The sequence below is a fragment of the Erpetoichthys calabaricus genome, chromosome 13 (assembly GCF_900747795.2).
Source record: "Erpetoichthys calabaricus chromosome 13, fErpCal1.3, whole genome shotgun sequence".
Lineage (NCBI taxonomy): Eukaryota > Metazoa > Chordata > Cladistia > Polypteriformes > Polypteridae > Erpetoichthys > Erpetoichthys calabaricus.
Window position 1 is genome coordinate 3,791,851 of NC_041406.2, and position 27,196 is coordinate 3,819,046.

At 40.8% G+C, this 27,196-nt stretch overlaps 1 protein-coding gene across 1 annotated transcript in view; it reads left to right on the forward strand.

The window, feature by feature from the left end:
* The window catches only part of LOC114663936 (collagen alpha-6(VI) chain-like), a 208,342-nt gene that overhangs the window by 104,053 nt on the left and 77,093 nt on the right, over positions 1-27,196 (forward strand). The window contains exons 20-22 of the mRNA XM_051936116.1: positions 21,246-21,311; positions 23,527-23,580; positions 25,398-25,433. Of these exons, the coding sequence (XP_051792076.1) occupies positions 21,246-21,311; positions 23,527-23,580; positions 25,398-25,433 (156 nt within the window). The remainder of the gene's footprint in view (positions 1-21,245; positions 21,312-23,526; positions 23,581-25,397; positions 25,434-27,196) is intronic.

Consider the following 27,196-nt stretch of genomic DNA (forward strand, 5'->3'; position numbering starts at 1 on the left):
AGCAGACCCCCATGACCCTGTAGTTAGGATATAGCGTGTTGGATAATGGATGGATGGATGAATTAATTTATTGATCATCTGTAAGATGCTCACCACCCGTCCACTACCCTCAGGTGCCCCAGTGAGGTGCCGCTGGTTTTGCTCCAAACGAGTGGAGTTTCCGGACCTGCTATGGGACTTGCCACTTATGTGTACCTTAATTACAAAACAGGAAAGTAATTTAATATAATAATGTTTAATTTTTGCTTCTTTTCTGTTATTCACCGAGCACTTGACTTCCCATCACCTGATGAAACCATTTCAGTCTGGCATCAGACGTGACTGTGCATGGGCTCTTGGCAGCCGACTCAGCAGATTTATTCTGTTAGTGTAACCTTTGATGAAGTTCATCCCAAAATTCCACTGTCCAGAATGGAGAATCTCAGCGGCTTTGCTCTTTCCAGTGGTTCAAATTCTAGCGTGCAGAAATTTGCCAGTCTTGGTATCGGCTGGTCCAGCTCAGTGCCAGTCACCCAGCGATCTGTTCCTTGGCCTTTTGCTGTGCAGGTTTTTACTTTTTGCTTTCCAAATATTGTCTTTCTTCTTTTGTTGGCTCAAGCTGCTCTTCTTATTTAACAGCCAAAGCGTTCATATAATTTTATAACGTCTGCAATGGTCCATCCTCATAAACCAGGAATTTTAATGGAATCCTCCAGCCAAGAATGAGAGTTTTTTATCTCTCACTCACCCCGTCTTGTTTGAAGTGATGGCCAAGAAACATTTTTCATCTCATTTTTTAATGGAGAATGGAGATAAAAAAAATTTTAAAAATCCTGATATAATGGGGATCCATGACCAAAAAAAAGTCTCAGGTTTCCCAAACTAGGTAGTGAGTCCAGTCCGGTGGAGTCGTCGCATTTGATTCCTTAGCACCCTCCCTGAGGCATCAGGATCAAATAGAAGTTTGACAGAAAGCTGGTCAACCATAAGACGAAGACAACTGTGACCAAGATGCGAATTATTGACTTCCAGCGTGCAGATAATAATAATTCTTTACATTTATATAGCGCCTTTCTCACTACTCAAAGCACTCTCCACCCAGGAAGCAAATCCACAATCTCCTTTCTGCAAAGCAGCAGCATTACCACTGCTCCACCTGCATGACTCTGCCTTTGTCGTCTACTCCATGGACAAACCCCAAACTGCTGTGAAGCTCTTTACCGAGGCCGACAACATCAGGAAAATAAAAGTCTTCTACCGAGACGGCTTTGGCCAAAACACCCCATCTGAAGAAGCTCTGGAAGTTGTTGACCAATGCCACAATTCTCCGGGTTGTCTTTGCTGTTATTTCCATTTGGTTTCTTTAATCATAGTTATTATATTTTTGTTTCCCACAATGCCATTTTGAATTTTCTTGGGCTCAATCATTTAGCGGACAGAAATAAGGATTTTTGGTACAGTGGAACCCCTGGTTACGAGTTTAATCCGTTCCAGAACCGAGGTCGTAACCCGATCTGCTCGTAAACCGAACAAATTTTCCCCCATTTAAAATAATGGAAATGAGATTAATCCGTTCCAGCCCTCCCAAAAAGTCCCCAAAATATCATAAATAATGGAAAAAAAACATGTTTTTAAATAAGAAACAAACATCAAAATAATGTATTAGTAAATATAGTTAAATAAAAGATAAACCAACTTAAGAAAATGTAATCTTACCTTGGCGGCAGATAACGGAGAGTTGCTGAGGAAAGAGGGAGGGAGGAGGGAGGGAGGGAGGACTGGCTGCATTTTCGGCACCTTCACATCAAAAAAAACTAAAATTGAACTTTCTTAACTGTACGTACGTACATGAATTGTAAAAAAATAAACTTTCTTAACTTTAAACTTAGCCTAACACTTAACATTACGTACGTATGATTTTTTTTTTATGCTAATCATGTTTTTGCCTTTTTGGCTGCACTTTCGGCACCTTCACTTATAGCAGTTTCAGTTTTAGTACAAAGATACCTATGCAACAACGTTTGCTTTTGCCTGCTTTTTAAAAGCTTACGGAAGTGAGCCAAGCAGGTGTCATCATAATTTGCTGCAGAACGACTAGTTGCAACTTTTTCTGGATGTTTCTTTTCAATGAAACTTGTAACCTTCTCCCACATTCCCAGCACTTCTTTAATTTCACTTGTCGAAATTTTCTCTGTCTCGACTTCCTCCTCACTACCGCTGATCTCTTGCAGAGCCTCTGTACGTTGCATGTCCTGCAGCTCAAGCAACTCCTGTGTTGAGAGTTCCTCCTCATGTTCCTCGACAAGCTCGTTGATATCACCCTCGTCAACCTGCAGACCCATCGACTTGCCGAGGGGACACGATTTCATGCACTGGATCTATGTCGGGGCACGTTGGTCTCGGTCTCGGTCTCGGTATCAAGACCAAATCCTTCAAAGTCCCTCGCTGCAACTGCATCAGGCCATAACTTCTTCCATGCAGAATTCAGTGTTCTTCTGGTCACTTCTTTCCACGCCAGGTCAATCATGCGTAGGCATTGCACGATGTTGAAATGTTCTTTCCAAAACTCTCGGAGTGTTAGCTCCGTATTTTCTGTCACATCGAAGCATCGTTTGAACAGATGCTTCGTGTAGAGCTTTTTGAAATTGGAAATGACCTGCTGATCCATCGGTTGCAGGATTGAAGTCGTGTTGGGTGGGAGGTAGAGGACTTTTATGAATTGATATTCTTCCCGGATGTTGTCTTGGAGACCGGGCGGGTGGGCTGGAGCATTGTCGAGGACGAGGTAACGCTTGCAGAGGCAGTTTGTTTTCTTGAAGATACTTCTTCACCGCAGGTCCAAAGCAGAGATTTACCCAGTCGATGAAGAACTGCCGCGTAACCCATGCCTTTGGATTGGCGCGCCACATCACTTGCAGTTTTTCTTTAAGAATCCTGTGAGTCTTAAAGGCTCGAGGATTCTCTGAATGATAGACTAGCAGTGGCTTCACTTTAAAGTCACCGCTAGCATTTGCACACAATGCAAGGGTGAGGCGGTCCTTCATCGGCTTATGTCCTGGCATCTTCGTCTCCTCTGCTGTGATGTACGTCCTGCGGGGGCATTTCTTCCAAAAAAGCCCCGTCTCGTCGCAATTAAAAACTTGCTGGGGGATGTAACATTCTGCCTCGATGAGCTGCGCGAAACGTGTGATGAACTCGCCAGCTGCCTTCTGGTCTGCACTTGCTGCCTCGCCATGTCTTACGACAGAGTGAATGACTAGCCTTGAATTCTGGTTCTACTACATCCATAGATGTGGATGGTTCTTTCTGCTTCAGGTCATTGTAAATGATGCGAGCTTTCTCGCTTATGACTGTTTCAGTAAGTATATCTCCTGCCAACTCTTTCTCTTTTATCCACAATAACAGCAGGTTTTCCATTTGTTCGTGGATAGCCGACCTTTGCTGTGTAATTACGGTCATGCCTTTTGCTACTTTTACACTCTTTATGGTCTCCTTTTGCTTTAGTATTGTGCATATCGTGGACGTACTGCAGTCGTAAATTTTGGCGAGTTCCATCACACGCACACCTCTCTCATGCTTTTCTATAATTTCCTGCTTCAACTCGACTGACAGCATCCTTTTCTTCTTGCTGTTGTCCTTTCCACTTCCTACCTTCTTTGAAGACATGGTTAATGCCCAATATGTATGATATGGCTCTGGGTAGAAGGGGTAGAGGTTTCCGGGTAAGAAAGGCGAAGTGGAAACTAGCAGTGACGTTTCGGAGCTCGGCTCGTAAAACGGGCAAGCCTCGTACACCGGGCAGAAATTTTGCTCGGATCGCGGCTCGTAAACCGAATTACTCGTATACCGAGCTGCTTGTAAACCGGGGTTCCACTGTATTTGTAATTCTATGCGCATCACTGGGACACATGCACAGAACTCGAGGTATGGCCAACATGTCTGATTTTAATCCAAACTACACAAGTCTTTACAGGCCCACATCAGTTCATGTCATACGAAGTTCTGTTTCTATCCAAAGTTCAGTTACATGGCGGCCCTTTTTAGTGAAATGTAATCAAATTCCTGCTGAGCCGTTAAACATTGAACTTTATACAGCTGCATTTACCCTGCTGTCTATTTATTCAGCTTAACCCAGAAACAGAACAGATTTAAAAGAAAAAAGATTTTAACAGACATACGACAGTTAACAATTTAATATTTTTACTGAAATGAAGATCGTACTCTTCAATAAGTGGGCACCGCACATTTCAACTTTTGTCACCAACTCCGTACTCTAAAGATATCTCTGAATTCACCATTTGTTCTCATAAACTTGTATGGTTCACATCCTCACCCCCTACATAACATCCTGGTATGGCACCTACACAGCCCAGGGTGGCAGGACACTACAGAGAGGGGTTGCTGTCTAATGGAGTCATAAACATAGTCGAAAGGGTGAGAGGTGCCATGAAAGATCCAAAGAGCAGGCCAGGACCTTTTGTGACCTGCCTTACCCCAGGCAGCCAGGCCCCAACTACAACACGCAATCTGTGGCCTACACAGGCCCAAAAATGGGGTGCTGGTTTTAAAAGTTCAAAATCTCTTACAAGAGTGAGGAACCATAAAATTTACAGTATGGCTTTATGAGACAAATCCCACAAATGATTTTTTATAAATTAATAATAATAAAAGTTAAATCACACAAAAAAGTAGATAAGGCAAACCCTTGTAGACGATTGTCACAAAATTGCTTCAGACCGCTTCTGGCCTGAATGCCCAATTATGCCTAATGTCGCTAATTTGCATTATAGCTAAATGTCTATTTATTGTACTGTAAGCGCTATATTCAAATTAACAATCTCCAATGAATTTAGCATCTGCTTGACAGCAAAAAACAGAAATAATTTCTTTTTTATTTCTTTTTTTATATAATTTATAAATACATTTTGGCAACAAGGGGTTAAGGGCAAATAGGATTTGCCTTAAAAAGGCAATCCAAGGCAAACAAGTCCCAATATGTAACCCAGAAATGGTAACCACAAAAACAGAAGCAAAAATATCAAGAAATCAAAAAAAAAATGAAAAGAAAGCAATACTTTACAAAAAATGTTCCAGGCAAAACTCAATGATCCACTGCTGAGACCCTCTCTGTGACTTCAATGCAAAGGCCAGGAGGACCAGCAGCAGTGACATCAAAGTGGCCCCACCTCCTTGGGTTCCACCTACAAAACCTAAGGAATGGTGGAGAGGCCTCATAAAGCGTTCACATAGTAGGCCAAGACCTTTTCTGGTCTGTCTACGAATTGCCTTACCCCAGGCAGCCATCCCCCAACTACCATAAGCAACGTGTGGCCTACAAAGGCCCAAAAAATGTGGCACTGGTTTTAAAAGCTTTTTATAAATTAAGAATTTGCTTAAATAAAGTGAAAACACACAAAATGTAGCTAAGGCAAATTAAGGGCAAGCAGGATTTGCCTTGAAAGGGCAACCTGAGACAATCAGGTCCTAATACACAATCTAGAAACTGCAATCGTAAAAACAGAAGCAAAAATATCAAGAAATAGAAAAATCAAAAGAAAGTGAGGAAGAAAAAACATTATTAGCTGTAATGATAAGTAACTCACAAATACCAAGAACAAATCATATAGAAATAATAAATCATATAGCTCTCTGCAGCATGATTAATACAAAATACAGTCCTTGGTATTTGTGACTTAAATACTTATAATCATTACAGTTAATAATGTTTTTTCTTCCTCAGTTCCCCCCTTTGCACATAAAATGTGCACATTAAATAATCAGACTTCTGCATCATCATAGTTGGGAATACTACATTACACTTAACAATGTTTTTTCTTCCTCAAAACGCAATACTTACAAAAATCTCTAAGCAAAACTCAGTGATCCACTGCTGGGACCCTCTCTGTGACTTCAATGCAAAGGCCAGGAGGACCAGCAGTAGTGACATCAAAGTGGCCCCACCTCCTTGGGTTCCACCTATAAAACCTAAGGAATGGTGGAGAGGCCTCATGAAACGTTCACACAGTAGGCCAGGACCTTTCCTGGTCTGTCTACAAATTGTCTTACCTCAGGCAGCCAGCCCCCAACTACCACAAGCAACGTGTGGCCTACAAAGGCCCAAAAAATGTGCCACTGGTTTTAAAAGCTTTTTATAAATTAAGAATTTGCTTAAATAAAGTGAAAACACACAAAAAGTAGTTAAGGCAAATTAAGGGCAAGTAGGGTTTGCCTTTAAAGGTCCTAATACGCAATCCAGAAACTGCAATCATAAAAACAGAGGCAACAATATCAAGAAATAGAAAAATCAAAAGAAAGTGAGGAAGAAAAAGCATTATTAACTGTAATGATTAGAAGTATTTATCTCACAAATACCAAGAACAAATTATATAGAAATAATAAATCATATAGCTCTCTGCAGCATGATTAATACAAAATACAGTCCTTGGTATTTGTGAGTTAAATACTTATAATCACTACAGTTAATAATGTTTTTTCTTCCTCAGTTCCCCGCTTTGCACATAAAATGTGCACATTAAATAATCAGACTCCTGCATCATCATAGTTGGGAATATTTATAATCATTACAGTTAACAATGTTTTTTCTTCCTCAAAAGCAATACTTACAAAAATCTCTAAGCAAAACTCAATGATCCACTGCTGGGACCCTCTTTGTGACCTCAATATAAAGGCAGAGAGAGGACCAGCAGCAGTGACACCTACAGAATCCAAGGACTGATAGAACATTTAAAGACATCATTCATAGATTAAAAAAAATAATAAGCAAACCTAAACTAACCTTAAAGAAATTATGCAGAAGCAAAAAAAGTAACAAATCGAAAATAACAAAAAAAAAAATTAAACAGCAAATACGCACACAGAAAGTCTTCAGACCCCTTCACTTTCTAGACACTTTTATTGTGATTAAAATTAAATTTGGGTAAACCTGCCAAATTTGCCCATCAATCTGCACTCAATAACCCATCATGACAAGGTGAAGACACGTTTTCAGAAAGTTTTCAAAAGTGTGACCCCAATTTTGAGTGTCTTCACTGATTTAAAGATGGCCAGCTTGAAATCCTGATCCAGCAGAACCAGCTCTGCTGTGGAACCACTGAATCAGAATGTTATGATTTGGTGTCATTTCAAATTTTTTATCACATTTTCTTGCATCCCTTATGCTTATTTTGGGCTCTGCTTATGTTTTCTGTACATTGGCGAAACCAAATCTAACATTCATTTCCAGGTTTAGTTTGGTTTTCTTAGGTTTGAAATAATTTACTTGCTTAACACAACCCCATTATTGTTTCCCTAAATCTGTGTCGATTGTGGGACAGTTTTTGTGTCCCCATTGTCAGTGTGTGGCTGTGCGGAGATACCCAGCAGTGTACGGCCTGTAAAAACACTAGTCAGTTCAAAAAATGGGAGTGAAGCCACAGGAGAAAGAATAGAGTCAAGACAAAGCGAGGGTCAAAACCAAAAGTCAAAAAGAGAGAACGCCAGAGCCAAATCATGAACCAAAAATCAGAGTCAAGATAGCAGCGCTTTTGGTTTGAATAAAGCCGTAATCAAACATAGAGTGAGTCACGGGGTCTCGGTCCAATCTCGGATACAAAATAGCTGTTGAGACAAACTTTTAACTCTTTGCCGATTACTCGATGTCATGACTCCAGAGACAATGCCTCTAGCAACCTAGGAAACGTCACCAGGACAACTGATACCACACAAATGCCGCCACACAGTTTAAACAAAATGGCATCCAGAAAGATTGTTACATCAAAGTCATTTTCAAAACAAAGGCTTCCAGTCACGAAGATAACCGCAGACTTCAGTTCCTAAGCGCATAAACCCCAGAAATGACACCTACAATGATTTATTATATCATCAGAAAAAGCTATTTTAGAAAAGCAATCATCAGATAGAAACAATTTTTAAAGAAACTTGATCATAACCAGGAGTGCATGATGCATAACGTCAGTATTTTGATGGTATGAAGATCTCTTAGTTATCCAAGATTACGGATTGTACTATTCAGTATGAGACTCTACTCCTTTGGCACTGATTTTCAGTTCTGACTTTCTTTAAAGAATGTTATGTTACAATTTAACGATTACAATTTCTGTGTACTTTTTAGGATCCTGGCAAAAGATAGGCTTCACATTAGAGGTATTGAACCCTGGTATCGGTTTTTGCAACATTTCATCTTTTGATCCCCTCCTTTTTAACAAATTCATCTCTATTTCTGACAATGCCTGACTTGTGTCGCTACACCAAAAGTCCCTCTATGGTCTGTGAAACTGGTATGGGCAGAGGAAGTCCTTCCAAAAAACACCACTGTAGGGCTACCTTACTGTTGTGGCACCACAGGAATGTGAAGAGAATTTGCACAAAGTCTGGGAAGGGGACATTGGAGACACATCCAGTAAGAATTATTAAAGCTAACCTATTATTCATAGCAACTAAAAACAAGGGGAGAATCGGTAAGAAAATCAAACAAACAAAACAAGGTTGAAACCAAAAATAAACTCAAGATAACATGCACAGAATTAAAGCTTTTGAGGAATTCATAAGTTGGACAATGTGAATCTCTGGCCTTCATGACAACATAGGGACCTCCAGGGGTCCACCCCTAGCAAACTCAAATGCGTGTTGCAACAAATTCATAAAATAGTGATGGCCATCCAAAAACTAAATGATCTTTGGTAAATTTGAAAATAAAAGTGTGATTCATTTCAATATTTTGAAACACTTATTTTCAACATGCAAAATGATTCTCCATGTTATGCTAGATGAAAAAACATATTTCCTTCAGAAACAATTGAAATAACATTGATATTCATAAATCTAGAAGACATTACTAACCAGTAGATTCATGTCACAGAATTTCTCCCATTGTTTTTCACGATTCATCAAACAGCTGTTCTGAGACCAATTGTCTTTCTGGCTGGAACATAGAAGGGTACACATTTTTTTAGGGAGGATAGATAAAAAAGGAAGAGGGGTTGCCATTTATGTAAAGTAGAATTCAAATGTAGGTCTTCTTCAGTTGAATGGTGCTCCCTATCTTAGTGAGGACGTCTGAATTCATCTAAAAAGCCATTAGGGAAAGAGACCTTATTTTTAGGAGTGTGCTACAGAACCCCCAATGCAGACAGTCATTTCAACACCTATCTTTTTAGTAATATTAAAAAAGCAAGTTCACAGGGAATATTCTAGTCTTGGGAGACTTTAACTACCTAATTATTAAGGGGGATAACTTTTCAAATAGCAGAGCACAAGAACAGGAGTTTTGAGAAATAATCAGTGAGTGTTTTTAACACACCAACACACGGTGAAGCTTGTCTAGATTTAGTATTTTGCAATAATTAGGATGGTATTGAGGGTGTAGAGCTGATTGGACCACTAGGGTCACTTGACCATAATTTAATAAAATTCTCAGTGTTTTTGGAGGAGTGTGAATTCTAAGACTAAAACTATTCAGCTTTGGTAGGGCAGATTTTGAGCAGATGTGGCAAAGTCTAAGGAGGATAGACTGGAATAAACTTTTAAGTGTGGAGACAGTCAATGAGTAATGGAAGAGGTTTAAAAATGTTTTAATATTTTACAATGCAGAACTAGTACATACCTAAATTTGGAATTAGTAGGAATTTAAAAAAAAAACTCCACAGTGGGTAAGTAAGGAGTTAAAAAGAAGCTGCAAAGGAAACCAAAATGAATAAGACATAAGACTAATAAGTCCAAGGTGAATTGTAGGGCATATGAGGACATGAGAGCAACTATTAAGAAGAATATCAGGGAGGCTAAAAGACAGTTGGAGAGGAATACAGCAGATAAGGTGAAAGACGACCCAAAGAGATTCTTTCAGTATCTTAGTAGTAAAAGAACAGTCAAGGAGGAGGTGAAGTGTATCAAGGGAATTAAAAGATACAGACAGTGAAACAGAGGACGCTCTAAACTTGACATTTTCTGAGGTTTTCTCATGTGAGGAAGTGGATAACCTCCCAGCAGTAACAGGGACAACTAAGGAGAACCTGAAGGATTTGGAAATTGTAGAGGGAGAAGAGCTGCTCAGATTAAATAGGCTGAAATCAAACAAATCACCAGGACCAGATAATATTTATCCTCGGGTTCTTAAAGAGGTTAGCAAGTGCAAATATATATCCTTGATGAATATTTTTAGGCAGTCACTACATACTGGGGACATTCTGAAGCACTGGAAAATGGAAAATATTATCTCATTATATTAACTGGTCAGATCCAAGCAACTATAGGCCAGTAAGCTTAACAGGCATCACAGAAAAATTAATGTAAGGAATTATTTAGGATAAGACTGAGCAACGTCTGGCAAGGACAGAAGTTATTAGGAACAATCAGCATGGGAGTTCAGAAGAGGGAGGTCGTGTTTTACTAACATGCTGGAATTCTATGAGGAAGCAACAAAAGGATAAAATCAAAGTGGAGCAGATGAGATTATTTATCTGGACTTTCAGAAAACATTTGATGAGGTGCCACATGAGAGGTTGGGCATCAATCTAAAAGAAGCATCAGTTCAGGGTGTGGGGTGTAGGTGAGTGCAGAATTGGCTCAGACACAGGAAGTAGAGGTTGATGGTGTGAGGAACCTCATCAGAATTGGCTGATCTTAAGGAGCAGTGCTGGGGCCGCTGCTATTTGTAATATATAGAAATGATTTAGATAGGAATATAAGTAACAAGCTGGTGAAGTTTGCAGATGATACCAAGCTAGGTGGATTGCCAGATAACTTGGAATCCGTTGAATCATCACAAAGGGACTTGAATAGCATACAGGCTTGAGCAGACTTGTGGCAGAGGAAATTTAATGTCAAGTAAATGTAAAGAATTACACAAAGGAAGAAATCTGTGAGGTTTGAATACACAATGGTAGGTCTGAAAATCAAAAGGACACCTTATAAGAAGGGATTAGGAGTCATCATGGATTCAACACTGTCAACTGCCAGACGGTGTTCAGAAGCCATGAAGAAGGCTAATAGAATGTCAGGTTATATAAGCGCCTTGATGTGTGGAGTACAAGTCACAGGAGGTTCTGCTCAACCATTATAAACACACTGGTGAGGCCTCATCTGGAGTCCTGAGTGTAGTTTTGGTCTCCAGGCTACAAAAAGGACATAGCAGCACTAGAAAAAGATCCAGAGAAGAACAACCAGCTGATTCAGGGCTACAGGGGGATGAATTAAGAGGAAAGATAAAAAAAAAGCTGATCCTTTAAAGTTTAAGCAGAAGAAGTTTAAGAGGAGACCTAATTGAAGTGATTAAAATTATGAAGGGAATTAGTCCAGTTGATCGAGACAGTGACTTTAAAATGAGGTCATCAAGAACATGAGACACAACTGGAAACTTGTGAAGGGTAAATTTCATACCAACATCAGGAAGTTTTTCTTCACACAGAGAACCACAGACACTTGGAATAAGTGACCAAGTAGTGTGGTGGACAGTAGGACTTTAGGGACTTTCAAAACCGACTTGATGTTATTTTGTACAAATTAAGTGGATAGGACTGGAGAGCTTTATTGGGCTTAATGGCCTGTTCTTATGTAGATATTTCTAATGTTCTAATGAGGGGGGCTGCTCTAGGTCCTCTCATTCTTTATAGATTAGACTCCTTGGACACCTAAGGCCTAAAGGTCGAACTCCTCAGACATCTAGGGTCACCTGCATACCCTTGATAAGGATTTGTTTTGTTTTGAGTGTTCCCTGAGAGGTGAAAGGTTAAATGGTGACTCAAGGTCACCCTGGTATGATTGAGTGAGGTTCAGTATAAGTCATATGGTGTGCTGGCATTCCCTTACGACTTCCCTGGGATATCTGTGGTTCTCTACAAACCTATGATGGAGTAAAAAAATGGATAAATGGATGGACAGACTGATGACTGAGTGAATGGGCTGAAAAACAGTCACAAGTTGTGTAACCTGTCACAGCGTAACAAAGAGGAGGGCAGCATGGGAGCTGAACGTTTATGAGAAACAGACATAAACGTTTCAGAACCACACCAGACATTTGAGTCCTAGCGTAAAGTGAAAATAAGGAGCCACACTTTTTCAGGTCTGTAAAGTTCAGTCATCAGAAAAGCATATGAAATAAAAGCCTCTTCAGAGATCTTTTGAAATCCTAGACAGATATAGATCTGTCAGTGTGAGTGGACGGGTTCATCGTTCCAAATTTTAGGTGCCTTGAAATCAAAGTATGTTACGACTGGAATTCTGTATAACAACACTGGAAAGCACTTTGGTCCAACATCATCTGCCCAATGAATCGGGGATTAGTTCTTTTTAAATGTGTTGAAACGGTCATTTGATCCGATGTTCAGCCTAATTCAGGTTATTCATGTACTGCATTCCTGAGTGAATACGCCTTTAGATTTACATTTATAATAGCATAACAGCTAAGTACACAGTCTCATGACGTTAATACCCATAATCACTTGCATCAAAGAAAGCAAACTACAAGACTGGAATCAATTAAATACTGAGCTCTCCATAACATCTCAGACAAAGACATTTTTCATTAATTTGCCCTTCTGCTCCACAGTTTAAGATTACAAATTAAACAATTCAGACGCAATTAAAGTACACATGGCAGACTCTCATTTAAGGGGATTTGCAGACATTTCAGTCACACAACACTTTCTCTACACAGTCCCCCCATTTCAGGGCACCAATTGGCATGACAGGTGTTTGTGATTCCTCAGGTGGGTTTCATGGCTTCATAAGTTACCTTAGCCTGCTTCTACCCTTTGGAGTCTGTAGCTGCCATTGTTCAACATGAGGACAAGTGCTGTGCCAATTTAAGTCAAAGATGAGGCTGAAAAACAAGGATGAAACCTTAGGAGACATCATTGACACCTTAGGATGACTGAAAAGAAAGAACACACTGGTGAGCTCAGGAATCACAAAGGGACTGGTAGGCCAAGGAAGACCTCCACTGCTGAAGACAGAAAAATCCTCACTATGGTCAAGAAAAAGCCCCAAACGTCTGGGCGACAGACCAAAATTAGGCCTCAGTGGGCCGATGTGTGTGTGTCAGAGATGACTGAACTTCATGAACACAAACACAGAGGCCACACTGCAAGATGGAGAGCACAAACACAGGAGGGCAGATTACAGTTTGTGAAAAAGGACGTCAGAGAGCCTGCAGAATTCTGGGAAAAAGTCTTGTGGACAGGCGAGACAAAGATGAACCTCATCAGAGTGATGGCAAGAGCAAAGTGTCGAGACGACAAGGAACTGCCCAAGATCCAAAGAAGACCACCTCATCTGTTAAACATGGTAGTGTTGGGGGTGTTATGACTTGGGCATGTATGGCTGCCACAGGTCCGGGCACACTTCTCTTCATTGATGATGGAACTGCTGACAGCAGTGGCACAGTGAATTCTGAGATGTGTAGAAACATCTGATCTGCTTGAGTTCCAGTAAACGTCTCCAAACTCAATGGATGGCACTTCATCCTACACAAGATAACGAGCCAAACAGACTGCTGAGGACACACAGGGAGTTTATCAAAGCTAAAAAATGGATAATTCTTGAATGGCCAAGCCAGTTACCAGATAGCAATCCAACTGGGCAGGCCTTCCATATGCTGAAGAGAAAACAAGCCCCCTGAAACAAGCAGTAGCTCAAGATGGCTGCATGAGAGGCTTGGCAGAGCATCACCAGAGAAGACCCTCAGATGTATGTGAGGGACATGCGACAAAGAGCTAAATATGACAACGGCTTTAATAGACCTGCCATTGCTGTGTGGCAAACATTATGGGACCCTGAAAGGGGGGAGACTGTGCGGAAAAAGGGTTGTGACCGACATGTCTGCAAATCCCCTAAAATGAAAGTCTGAAATGTGCACTTTAATCACAATGTCTGAATTGTTTGATTTGTCATTTTAAACTGTGGAGCAGACGGGGAATCAAGGAAAAAAATGTGTGTCTTTGTACCAAAAAATGTGGAGGGCGCTGCATACAGAAAGTCAAGCTAATGTAAATTCTCCTTACCAAAGAACTGAGGTCTAGCCCTGTGAACAGAGAACAGGATAACCAGACCTCCATTAACATCACTCTCTTGAGCTTTTTAATCAAGTTTTCAACTTGCTTACCTATAAAATGCCAGTCACAGATTCTACCAACTGCACAATGCACTGCAACAAAAGAGAATACAGACACATTAGGGCAACTGGGACGAGACGCGACCGTTCACCCCAACAAACTCGCCAGTCCTGCTCCACTAGATTCTCCAAAGCATCAGGTGGAGATTTGAAGGTCCTCCGTTTCACCACTTGACTTGGTTTTATATTCCATGTGTCTGTGATTCATGAAGTAAAACTTTCTAACATTTATGTGAAGTCTTCCCTTAACTTTCCAACCATGTCTCCATGAACTCATCTGAATGTAACAGCCATGATCTACCGTACTAACACCCTGCCTAATTTCAAGGTGCTGGGGTCCCCAAGTGACTGCCCCATTTATTAGCTGGTAAAAAAAAAAAAAACAGTGAGAAAGGGTGAATTAGGGTTAAACAGCAGAGCGCTCTTCATTCTGCGCTGCCTGGTGTTACAGAATTTACAAGTCGGACTGGAAGAGAATGTTCTGGGTCAGTTTTGATCTTCATATTACAAACAAAAGACATAGCAGCACAAGAGACAATCCAGACGAGAGCGACCAAGGCTGAGGTTACGTCCACAGTCATACATCTTCATGTGAAAACTGCATTTTAAATGAAAACAACATTCATCAGACACACAAGCATTTTCAAATCATTTACAAATGTATCTCCATCCACACTAAAATGACCAAAAACACGGATGTGATTGTTCAGCAGAAAAATCATTGAAGGGATGTTAATATCACGAGGCAATGGATTTAGTGCAAATAATACAAATTCAAGCAAAAGTCATATAGTGCCTTTCGTATCTATCTATCTATCTATCTATCTATCATTATTATATAGTGCCTTTCACATCTATCATTATTATATAGTGCCTTTCACATCTATCTATCTATCTTTCATTATTATATAGTGCCTTTCACATCTATCTATCATTATTATATAGTGCCTTTCACATCTATCATTATTATATAGTGTCCTTCACATCTATCTATCTATCTATCTATCTATCTATCTATCTATCTATCTATCTATCTATCTATCTATCTATCTATCTATCTATCTATCTATCACATTTTAACAAATAACCTCAATCTACACAGAGATGTGAAATCAGAAAATGAAAACCGAAAGCTCAAAATCTCATCTGAACTCCTCGGCGTCTAGCTGTCCCAGGTGCACCTTTGAGACCGGGAATGCCAGGTTCACCCTTTTTAGAAAAGAGGACAAGACATCTATCTATCGTATAGCACCTTTCACATCCATCCATCTATCTATCTATCTATCTATCTATCTATCTATCTATCTATCTATCTATCTATCTATCTATCTATCTATCTATCTATCTATCTATCTATCGTATAGCACCTTTCACATCTATCTATCTATCTATCTATCTAGCTATCTATCTATCTATCTATCTATCTATCTATCTATCTATCGTATAGCACCTTTCACATCTATCTATCTATCTATCTATCTATCTATCTATCTATCTATCTAGTCTATCTATCTATCTATCGTATAGCACCTTCACATCTATCTATCTATCTATCTATCTATCTATCTATCTATCTATCTATCTATCTATCTATCTATCTATCTATCTATCTATCTATCTATCTATCTATCTATCTATCTATCTATCTATCTATCTATCTATCTCTATCTATCTATCTATCTATCGTATAGCACCTTTCACATCTATCTATCTATCTATCTATCTATCTATCTATCTATCTATCTATCTATCTATCTATCGTATAGCACCTTTCACATCTATCTATCTATCTATCTATCTATCTATCTATCTATATATCTATCTATCTATCTATCTATCTATCTATCTATCTATCTATCTATCTATCTATCTATCTATCGTATAGCACCTTTCACATCTATCTATCTATCTATCTATCTATCTATCTATCTATCTATCTATCTATCTATCTATCTATCTCTATGCTGTTTCGCTGTCCGTCTGTGGTTTGATTACGTAGGTCTGTCGTGGGCGTGTCTGTGGGTTGCTGGCGGGAGGTGGTGGTGTGCGGAGTCGTCTTGTGAGTATTCCTATTCTTTTTCCTAATCTTTATCATTTTTGTTTTTTCTAAAGTGTAGTGGTTCTTTTGCTGTCTACATATTGTTTTTCTTATTGGCCCCAGTATTGTATTTGCGGCGTGGCCGTAATGGCCGCGCCGAGACAAACGCCGCCTGGCTTGATGCCGTGCAATTTTGAAAACTTAACACGCAGGCATGGCGTGAAGTTGCTGGTTGATCCGATGGTCTCTGTTGAGACGTGCGTAGTGGAAGTCGGCAAGTTAATCTGCTGCAAAAATGTCCGTTCAGCGTCTCGAATGAATAAAACTGTTGTTGTTTTTCTAAATGATGAGAGTTTGGTCCATGCTCTTGTCCAAAATGGTGTGATTATTCATGGCACGTTAATTTCTGTTTTGCCTCTTTCTACTCCTGCACGGAGAGTGATTATTTCAAATGCTCCCCCGTTTCTAAAAAATGGTATTCTTATTAAAGAACTTGAAAGATATGGGCAGATCATATCGAAAGTTTCAATGATTCCCTTGGGCTGTCGATCACCCGACTTAAAGCATGTCGTCTCTTTCAGGAGACAAGTTCACATGATTTTAAACGACTTACAGGGTGAACTCGATGTGGCTCTCAAATTCAGAGTGGATGGGTTTGATTATGTGGTGTTTGTATCATCAGAGTCCATGAAATGTTTTAAGTGCGGACAAGTGGGGCACAAGGCTAACCAGTGTAAGCGCTCTGAGGTAACAGCAGACTCAGAAGTACCCGTAGTTTCAAAAAGTACCCGTGAGGACTACTCGATATTATATGACGATGAAGGCAGTGAGTCTTCCATCATTTTTTCTGATGTGGAGGAGGATTTAATGGAGGGTCCTGGTCAGAGTGTGCAGGATCAGAGCAGTTCTTTATCTGAACGTGCAGCTGAGCCGGCGGCTGTGGCAGAGCCCGAGCCCGCAATTACAGACTCGCAGAGTGGTGAGAGCGCCCCAGAGAAGGACGCTGCGGCCGAGGCCGGATCAATGTCTACGGACGATTTTACTGTTAATTCTGCACACACGAGTGGCAGCGCTGAGCAGCCTGTGAGTGTGGCTGCCGTACATGATGACGAGGCTCTGCCCAGCGCTGAGATCATAGACGCAGAATCTATACAACAGATACGAGGGGTTGAGGAGAATGTTAGGGCTGAAGGTGCGATCGATAAGATGAGCACCCCAGCGGATAACAGCGAGAGTGCTGTTCAAGAAATGGAGGATGAGACAGAGCGGGTAAAGCCCGTGACAAGAAAAAGGAAAGACGTGTCCGCATATAGCGGAGCTGCTGTTAAGCACAATAAAACTGAGAGCTCAGTCTCCGCAGCTGACGACTCTGTGAATGTTCAGGATGAGCCTGAGGTGCCCGCAGACACGGGTACAACGAGTCAGGCTGACATCAGTGAAGTCCAGTCTGTCACCTCAGCTGAGCTTCCGTGGTGGCTACAGTAACGACAGCATAATCCGCTTCGTGAAATTTATTGAGGGCAAGAGGGGTGTGAATGTTAGTCACCATTTCCCTGATCTTCAACTGTTTTTGAGCTCAGCTAAAGGGGGTCCTACGCCAGGCTACAGTTTTAGGCCTTAAAAGAACTGAAGCGCTGCGGCTGAAAAATGTTATGAGCAGAGTGAAACGCTCCTTAAATCCCAAGCCAGTATGATGCGCTGCTGGACACGTCCTTCCATGTCTTTTTTTAAAGTTGTTTTTGGTGACTGCTTTTCTTTTTTGCTTTTTGATGCCTTTGTGTAACTTTGGCACTCTTAACATCAATGGATGTCGACATGACAACAAGCGGGTCGCCGTGTTTGATTATCTGTTTAATAAGCAGCTTGGTGTTGTGTTTTTACAAGAAACTCACACAGACCCTGCTAACCAAGCAGACTGGCACAGAGGGTGGCAAGGGCAGGTGTTTTTGAGTCATGGGTCAAGTGTTAGTGCCGGGGTCGCCATTCTCTTTTCTACTTTTTTCTCGCCCGACTCGACTAGCGTGACAGAGGTGGTTAAAGGCAGACTGCTGAAAGTGGAAACCAGCTTAGCGGGCACAACGTGGGTCTTTATAAATGTTTATGCACCCAATGAAGGCATAGAGCGTTTGCAGTTTTTCTCATTGCTCCATGACTTGCTTTTGCAGTGCAAAGATGAAGATCTTGTTTTTGTGTGGGGGGGATTTTAACTGCACCGATGATGCCATGTTAGATAGAAATGGCCTGGTGCCTCACCCCAGCTCCGCGGCTCACTTGAAGTCAGTCCTCAGTAAGGCCGACCTTTTTGATGTCTGGAGGGCATTACACCCAGGAATTCACCAGTACACGTGGGTGAAGGGTTCGGTGGGCTCGATCTCCATGGCGCGACTAGACAGGGTGTATTGTTTGAATCACCACAGCAATCTTATAGCGAACTGCTCCATTCATCCTTCTGGCTTCTCTGATCACAGTCGTGTCCTTCTCAAAGTTTCTCTTCCATTTCAATCTTCCTTTCCGTCATACTGGCACTTCAATAACAGTCTACTAAAAGATGTCCGCTTCATTGAAGTTTTTGAATTCTTCTGGAAGAGGTGGAGATTGACAACATCTTCTTTTTCAGTTTAAGGAGGCCTTAGTCACCTTAGGTGCAGGGTCACTGTGCCAGAGCGTCTCTCCAGACAATCCGATCTTCAACTCAGATGTGAAGGAGCTCGTCATTCAAGTCAAGCCCAACGTCACAGACTGCACCGACCAGCCGGGCTCCATTCTGAGATTTGGCAACTTAACAGACAAGCAGTTTAATACGATGGGAAAAAATGAGCTCTACCAGGTGTGTGTTAAGGTGACTTTCTACAGATTTCTTAGAGACTTGCCAGACACACGGTGGAGACAAGAACTGCATGTTGGAGTGAATGAAATTCCAGCGTGGAGAACTTTTTACAAACACCCACTGCAAAAAAGAATTGGCGACCTACAATGGAGGATTCTTCATGGGGCTCTCGCCACCAACTCCTTCTTATCGATTATTTCACCGGAAACATCAGACTGTTGTCTGTTTTGTCAACAGCGAGAAACTGTCTTTCACCTTTTTTTTAACTGCAAAAGGCTCGAACCATTTTTTACATTTCTCAAGACTCTCTTTGATAGAATAGGACTGTCATTGTCACCTGTTTGCTTTATTTTTGGTGTTAAGTATACTCTGAGACAGAGAAACAAGTGTGTGCTGGGCAATTATCTTCTGGGCCAAGCAAAACTCTCAATCCTCAAAACCAGGAGGAACAAAGAGAAAACCTCAAAGACCACCGATGTGCTCCTGATGTTTAAAGTGCTGGTGAAGTGCCGATTGAAACTGGAATTCACTTACCACCACCTCATTGGAGACATGCAGATCTTCTGTGATTTATGGGGGCTTAGGGGTGTTTTATGTTCTGTTGAGAGGGACAAGTTGGTGACCGGGTGGTGACTTCTCCAAATGTCCTTCACAATATTTAAATACTGGATGGTTGTAAGCATAGAACAGGAGACGTCCTGAGGAATACAGTGCTGTGTGTATAATGGAGTGTGATGTACAGAGTAGGAGACGAGTACAGGGGGAGTAAACTGATTATGAAATGTGTACTTATTAGGGACAATTATTTATATTTATGTGTGGATTAGGAGGCATATACAGGGAGTAGTGGTGTAATGAACAAATGATGAATTACTTATGTATTATGGAAATTCTGTAATATTAGGTGTGGAGTAGAAGGCGTGTACGGGGCAATAGTAGTGGAGTAATGCAACATGTTTATTAACTGCATTTTACTGTGTTCATGTTTTTGTTATTGTGCTAAATAAAGTTTATTTTTAAAATCTATCTATCTATCTATCTATCTATCTATCTATCTATCTATCTATCTATCTATCTATCTATCTATCTATCTATCTATCTATCTATCTATCTATCTATCTATCTATCTATCTATCTAACACTCTGTGTCTGCATGACACGACATCTCCAGTATGGAGGACTTTATATAAACCTCCCATTGAGAAAAGAGTTGGGGACCTGCAGTGGAGGATTCTACATGTAGCAGTAGCCACCAATTCATTCTTAAAAACCATTGGCGCCAGCGCAACAGATCAGTGTCCATTTTGCCTTCAGAAAGAAACAATTTATCATTTATTTCTGTATTGTACCAGATTACAACCATTGCTGAATTTCCTTGCTTTATTGTTGATGGATTTGGGAATTGTATTTAATGAACTCATTTATATTTTTGGAATGTCGGTGTCAAGAATTCGTAAAAGAGAATGTTTACTTTGCAATTTTTTGTTAGGCCAGGCCAAGAGGGCAACTTTAAAAACAAGAAGAAATAGAGATAAAGATCTGAAAACCACTGATGCTCTATTAATGTTTAAGGTCCTCCTTCAAAGGAGATTGAAGATTGAATTTGCATATTTTAAACTAATCAATCAATTAGATGTATTTAGAGAAATCTGGACTGTAAATGATGTTTTATGTTCCATGGATAATGAATGTCTGGTACTAAAGTATGAGTAGAAAAAAATTGCTTTTAAATGTTGTTGAATTTTGGTTGTTAATTTGACTGCAGTTGTGTTATAATTGTTAATAAAGGTCTGTTTAAATTATCTATCTATCTATCTATCTATCTATCTATCTATCTATCTATCTATCTATCTATTGTATAGTGCCTTTCATATCTATCTATCTATTATATAGTGCCTTTCATATCTATCTATCTATCTATCTATCTATCTATCTATCTATCTATCTATCTATTGTATAGCGCCTTTCATATCTATCTATCTATCTATCTATCTATCTATCTATCTATCTATCTATCTATCTATCTATCTATCTATCTATCTATCTATCTATCTATCTATTGTATAGCGCCTTTCATATCTATCTATCTATCTATCTATCTATCTATCTATCTATCTATCTATCTATCTATCTATCTATCTATCTATCTATCTATCTATCTATCTATCTATCTATCTATCTATCTATCTATCTATCTATCTATCTATCTATCTATCTATCTATCTATCATGTCTTCCATGACTGTCTATTGATTGTTTTTTTGATTTTTCTCCCAGGGTGATCCTGGATCTCATAACGATGTTACTGGACCAAAAGGGGAGCAAGGCAAACGTGGTCTGCAGGTAAATGCAAATATACAGAGCCGTATTATTTCTCATCCAGGGCTGAATTCACATTTCCTTCAAAGCACTCTAATATCCCTTGGACAATATCTTCGAACAACTGTGAAATCTTCTTTTTTGTCTTTATTACAGGGACTTATGGTTTCCCTTTTTGGTTTAAAAAGAACCAATGACATATAAATGAGAGGAAATGAGAAAAAAGGCAGAATGTCAGGTTGAAAAGAGAGGATAAGCAGCTCAGCTGAAGACTTTTTTTTGGAAGAGCTTTGCAGGCTGAGGGATTTGTTGTGGTCGTCAGCTTCACATGTAGAGAGATGATGATGGATTGTAGAGAGCTTTAAAAAGACACATGAGCTTTCTGTGTGACTGAGATGAGAAGAGCTGTGAAGAATCTACCATTTCATTGTCATAAATTGCTGTAATGGTGGGATCTGGTGGATTAGATAGATAGATAGATACGAAATTTGTTTGTAGATACTTGATTTGTCTGAAGGGGGTAACTCAGCAGTGGTGGTCTCAGCACCATTCACTTTGTTCCCATGTCAGCTTTCTGTAGGTATTCTGGTGTCCTTCCATTGCTCAGTGACCCGAATTGCTGCAGTGACCGATCCTGTGTGGTCGTTGCAGGTCGCGTCACTGAGTTGTCTGAAGTTGGCGTGATATTCATTGTAATAACTACATGTAGATCTTCATGTGGATGTCCCTTTTACTTGTACCACCAACCTAAAGATTGCTGAAGATCAGATACACCCTTTCATTCATTGGCGTGGTCTTTTACAGCAGGATACAGTGACCTTCCACACTGACAAAAAACTGCTCAGGAATGGTTTGAGGAACATGACAAAGAGTTCAAGGTATTGACTTGGACTCCAAATTCCCAACTGAGCATCTGTGGGGTGTTCTGTGCTGTGGGATGTCGACGGGTGGGAGCTGTGTTGGTGGCATGAGGGAGACCGACACAGCATTTGTCAGGTGGCTTTAATGTTGTGGCTGATTGATGCACTTCTAGCCGGGTGTCTATTGTGAATAGTTATGAGTGCACTGGTGTGGAGTGTGGAGCCGTCCATTGAAAAGAGCTCTGTAGTGGCAGAAAGACGCGCAGTAGGCAGAGGTTCATTCGGGTCGCATGTGTTACATGGAGGCCTCTGAGCATCTCCAGGGCACACGCACACGTAATACGCCCGTTCAGACACCAGAGATCGTCTAGTGGCCTTTTGCCTTCTGATCAACTCATAGGGGAGAAGAGAGCGCAGCGTGGAACAGACCACCGAGTTACTGAGCTTGGTGGGGGTGCATTGAAAGAAGTCTTGGGGGGCTTTTGAGTGTTGCTTTCATTCTTTTGGAGATGCTAATTTATCCTTGGAAGGAGGACACCATCTATTTTTGATTTTTCCTTATACTGTGTAGTGTTTTTTGGGGTGCAGTTTCTACATGTGTTACGGTTTTTATTTTTTTACTTTTATTGTGTCATTGCTTGTGTTAAACTTTATCGTTTTGGCTCTCAAAGCAATAAAAGTGCAACAGTTTTTGCGCCTTATTTCACTCATCCCTGTCACTGGACACGTTCGGTCATTAACTACAAGATGAGAAGGGCACAATCAGTGCGGGCTCTCCAAAGCACAGGGCATCACCGTAGGTGTGAGCCCACTGATGGACTGGCATCCCCACTCCAGAGACGGCCTGTCGTTCATGCAGAAGGCACTGGCCCCCCCCATGAGCCTGTCATAGAGAAATGTGATAAAATCATACGTGCTTAAAAGAAGCACCTTTCAATTTATAACATTTTATGAAAAACGATTTCACTTTCAACTTTGTAAAACTGAAATGGAACTCCGAGAAACTAATTGTGACTGAAAAAACAAAACCTTCAGGATTAAGAGGAGAGCAAAACGCAATAAATTGTGCTCAGTCAAGCAGACGGCGTTGAAGTTAACCCAACTAATCTTCGGTATTTCCAATAATGTCCAAGCTCAGACGGTTACCTCCGCGCTCCCCCATTATTAACGATTAATTTGTTCTTATTTTGTGCCTTTAAAAACATTTCTTCTACTGGAAAAAAAAAACTGTGAGGAAAAAATACAAAAAAAAGCAAGAATGTGTTATTCAGCTTGGATGCCGGCTTTGTTCCTCTTCATGGAAAATATAAATTCACATGTCAGCCGAGGGTGTCCAGAACTGGACGGATACTCAGAGTTTTCCTTTTCATTTCTTCAAGGGTGAGTCTGGTATCGATGGGAAGCCTGGCCCGAATGGAGCACCGGGACAGCAGGTAAGGTTTCTATGAATTCTAAGGAGATGGGGACCTCCAGTAGCCAGAATAGAAACCAGAGGAGACCTCCCTGCGACCATAAGGGGTTTATGGCAGAACAATAACCAGGAGAGTGTCATGAGAAGTCAAGCAAAATGACCCCTTTTATTGGCCAAGTTAAAAGGATGACAATAGGCAAGCTTTCGAGGCAACTCAGGCATCTTCTTCTTCTTCATCCCTGTATTGTTGTGGTATAGCCCTCTACTTACCCTTTATCTAGGGGTAAGTGTACTCATCAGATTCGTTACCGGGTTGGTCTACAGTCACGCCCTAAGATTAACACACGCATACATAGCGATACGCTAACCTCTGGGCATCCTTTGTAAAGAGAACCGTGTTTCCTGATGTCCACCACAGCTTAGTGATTCTGTCCCCCTAATCGTCCCCTGTCCCTAACTACACATTGGTGGTGGTTGACATGGTTTCCCACTCTCCATATAAAGCGTTTTGAGTAATAATAATAATTCTTTGCATTTATATAGCGCTTTTCTCACTATTCAAAGCGCTCAGCAATTGCAGGTTAAGAGCCCAACAGAGCAGAGTCCCTATTAGCATTTACGGGATTCGAACCGGCAACCTTCTGATTGCCAGTGCAGATCCCTAGCCTCAGAGCCACTACTCTAATGAGAAAAGCACCATACAAATGTAATGTCTTCTTCGCCTCCACCTCCACCTTCTCCTCCTCCTCCTTCTCCTTCTTCTTCTTCTTCCTTAATTATGGTGCCCCATTGTAAGAGGTAATGACCCATCTCTTGAACAGGGTTTTTAATATTCACACCTCAGGTTTCTAGAACCACACCCCAGATGGATTGTCAAGCTAATTTCAATTTGCCACCCTGTCCCACTGTTGTCTGCGATAAGCCTACAGATTAATGGCTACTTCACTTTCACTCATCCCGAAGAGGGTCTTAATGGCCATATGCCGAGCTGGACACACCAGGCCATCTTGTGCATATTGACCTTTACCAGCTCAGCAAGAGGAATTCCCAAACTGTCCCAGGCCATTTGAGAGGGGGTCTCTCCCTCAGTCTTCTACCCACCGGCCTTGCCTACTATGCCCGCCTATTGGACACTCATGGATGGCCTATCCAGATATCTAAACCACTTCTGTTGTAGTTTTTGGTATAGAATTTCGTTCTGGTAGCTGTCATGTCTGCTTTTGAGAGCGCCACAGTTTTGGTCCCTTTACCTGGTAGCTTTTCCCATTCTTAGGGGTCGTGTCTCCCAGGGTCATAACCTGTGGGTAACTGCAGTGATTGGTATAAGAGGTCACCCATTTTAAAACGTTTTTATCTGAGCTGAGGATAACAAACCTTTGTTAAACTCTCCTTCTTTGCTTTTGAACTGATCTTTTAGTTGTCTGCCTTTCACTTCATTGTTCTGACCTCAGTTTTTTAATCCAGTACTTTGTGTTTTCTGTTACTGTTCTTTGCAATCTCCCGATTTCACATTTCTCTCCCAGTCTGCCCTATAAATCTTTTGTCAATTTGTTGGCATTACATTTTCAACTGCCCACTCTTAGTATGGAGAATCAGCAGTCTTATTCTGGAGTCCATCTAGGAAAGTTCATTCCCCACTTAGGCTCATTGCAGAGAGGCCTTGTAGCTTCACTAGACTGAGCCTCGCCTATCTGATAAAGAACAACATGGCTAATCAGACGGATTTTACAATCCACATATACATGCAATAGGAATGTACCTTATCATCAACTGATTTATTAATGTCACAAATTTATAGTTGTGTCCACCAATTGTAACAATCCTATATTTGATTTTCAGGGGTCGGATGGTCGCAGAGGTCAGCTTGGAATTAAGGTAATGTCTATGGATCCATAAGATTTTGAGACCAACCTCCTTGTTTGTAATGCTCGCCCAAATATTCATCAAAATGCACCTTTAAAGATACAAATAATGCACCATAGTGGGAAAACTAAAATTGAAGAGTGGGGTGACAGTAAATCACAATAGAAGGAGGTAACAATGTAACTGCATGCTGATGTTAAAGATGCAGTATTAAGATTGCATTTTACTGCAGTTATGGAGAAAACCAGGGAAGAATTTAGCAAATAACAAATGAATATTAGAACAATCAGGATGAGAACAGGCCATTCAGCCCAACAAAGCTTGCTGGTTCTCTCCACTTAATTCTTCTAAAAAAACGTCAAGTCGAGTTTTGAAATTCCCGAAAGTCTTACTGTCCACCACACTACTTGATCACTTAGTCCACGTTTCTGTTATTCTCTGTACAAATAAAAACTTTCTAACATTTGTAGGAAATTTCACCTTAACAAGTTTGCAACTGTGTCTCAAAGTTCTTGATGAACTCATTTTAAAATAACAGTCTCGATCCACTGCACTAATTCCCTTCATAATTTTCAACACTTCAGTCAGGTCTCCTCTTAATCTTCTTTTGCTTAAACTGTAAAGGCTCAGCTCTTAATCTTTCCTCATCACTCATCCCTTGTAGCCCTGAATCAGCCGAGTCACTCTTTTGTGGACTTTCTCTAATGCTGCTATGTCTGGTGGGCACCCAGGACTCCAGATGAGGCCTCACCAGTGTGTTATAAAGCTTGAGCAGAACCTCCTGTGACTTGTACTCCACACATCAAGGCGCTATATAACCTGACAGTCTGTTAGCCTTCTTGATGGCTTCTGAACACTGTCTGGAAGTTGAGAGCTTAGAATCCACTACGACTCCTAAATCCTGCTCATAAGGTGGACTCTCGATTTTCAGACCTCCCATTGTGTATTCAAACCTAACATTTTTCCTTCCTATGTGAAATTCTTTACATTTACTGACATTAAATTTCATCTGCCACAAATCTGCGCAAGCCTGTATGCTGTCCATGTCCGTCTGTGATGATATAACGGATTCCAAATTACCCGGGAATCAGCCTAGTTGCTCTTCTCTGGACCTTCTCTACTGCTGCTATGTCTTTATGGAGACCAAAACTGCACCCAGGATTCCAGATGAGGCTTCACCAGTGTGTTATAAAGCCTGAGCAGAACCTCCTGTGACTTGTACTCCACACGTCAAGGCGCTATATAACCTCATATCATTAGCCTTCTTAATGGCTTCTGAACACTGCCAGTTGATAGTGTTGAGTCCTCTACAATTCAGTAATCCTTCTCTAGTGCTGCTATGTTCTTTTTGTAGCCTGGAGACCAAAACTGCACCCAGGACTCCAGATGAGGCCTCACCAGTGTGTTATAAAGCTTGAGCAGAACCTCCTGTGACTTGCACTCCACACATCAAGGCGCTATATAACCTGACAGTCTGTTAGCCTTCTTAATGGCTTCTGAACACTGTCTGGAAGTTGAGAGTTTAGAGTCCACTATGACTCCTAAATCCTTCTTTTGATTTTCAGCCCCCCATTGTGTATTCAAACCTAACATGTTTGCTTCCTTTGTGTAATTCTTTATATTGAGGAGAGAGAGGTTAGGAGTAGGTGCTGATACAGCGCATTGCCGCAACCACCACATGACAAACCAACTCAGGATCCCAGAACTGGACCTGAGTGTAGCCATGCAACAGGTGACACCTCAGCACCACACAAGTTCAGATGGAATAGAATCCG